Source organism: Antrostomus carolinensis, unplaced genomic scaffold, assembly GCF_000700745.2.
Source record: "Antrostomus carolinensis isolate BGI_N321 unplaced genomic scaffold, ASM70074v2 scaffold38233, whole genome shotgun sequence".
NCBI lineage: Eukaryota > Metazoa > Chordata > Aves > Caprimulgiformes > Caprimulgidae > Antrostomus > Antrostomus carolinensis.
In genome coordinates this window covers 2,204-2,515 of record NW_010305119.1, presented here as the reverse complement: position 1 = coordinate 2,515, position 312 = coordinate 2,204, and the positions used below count along the sequence as shown (strand labels likewise).

General features: G+C 63.1%; 1 protein-coding gene across 1 annotated transcript in view; it reads right to left on the bottom strand.

Annotated features, from left to right (window-relative positions):
* SLC26A6 (solute carrier family 26 member 6) overlaps positions 1-312 on the bottom strand; it is a gene marked incomplete at both ends in the record, with an annotated part of 2,700 nt that overhangs the window by 190 nt on the left and 2,198 nt on the right. The window contains one exon of the mRNA XM_029084202.1: positions 28-176. Coding sequence (XP_028940035.1) covers positions 28-176 — 149 coding nt within the window. The remainder of the gene's footprint in view (positions 1-27; positions 177-312) is intronic.

The following is a 312-nucleotide window of genomic DNA, read 5'->3' as shown; positions in this document are numbered from 1 at the left end:
GCACTGGGGGGCTGGTGGCTCTCCTACCTTCTTCTTCAGGGCCTCAGCATACAGCTCCACATTGGCAAAATAGAGGGTAGAGGAGGAGCGGAAGATCTTCACGCCGGGGACCTCCTGTGCCTGGGGGCAGATGGGGAGGGTACTGCCCCAGGAATGGAGCCCCCTGCTCCCCTTCCCTCCTTGCCCCAAAATGCCCCCCCACTCCTTTCCCCAGAGAACAGCCCCTGGGGGTGCCTCGAGCCACCCCCACCATTGCAGGGGGCTCTTCTCCCGCTCCCCAGTGCTGTTACCATCTGGGATTCAGCCAAGTCC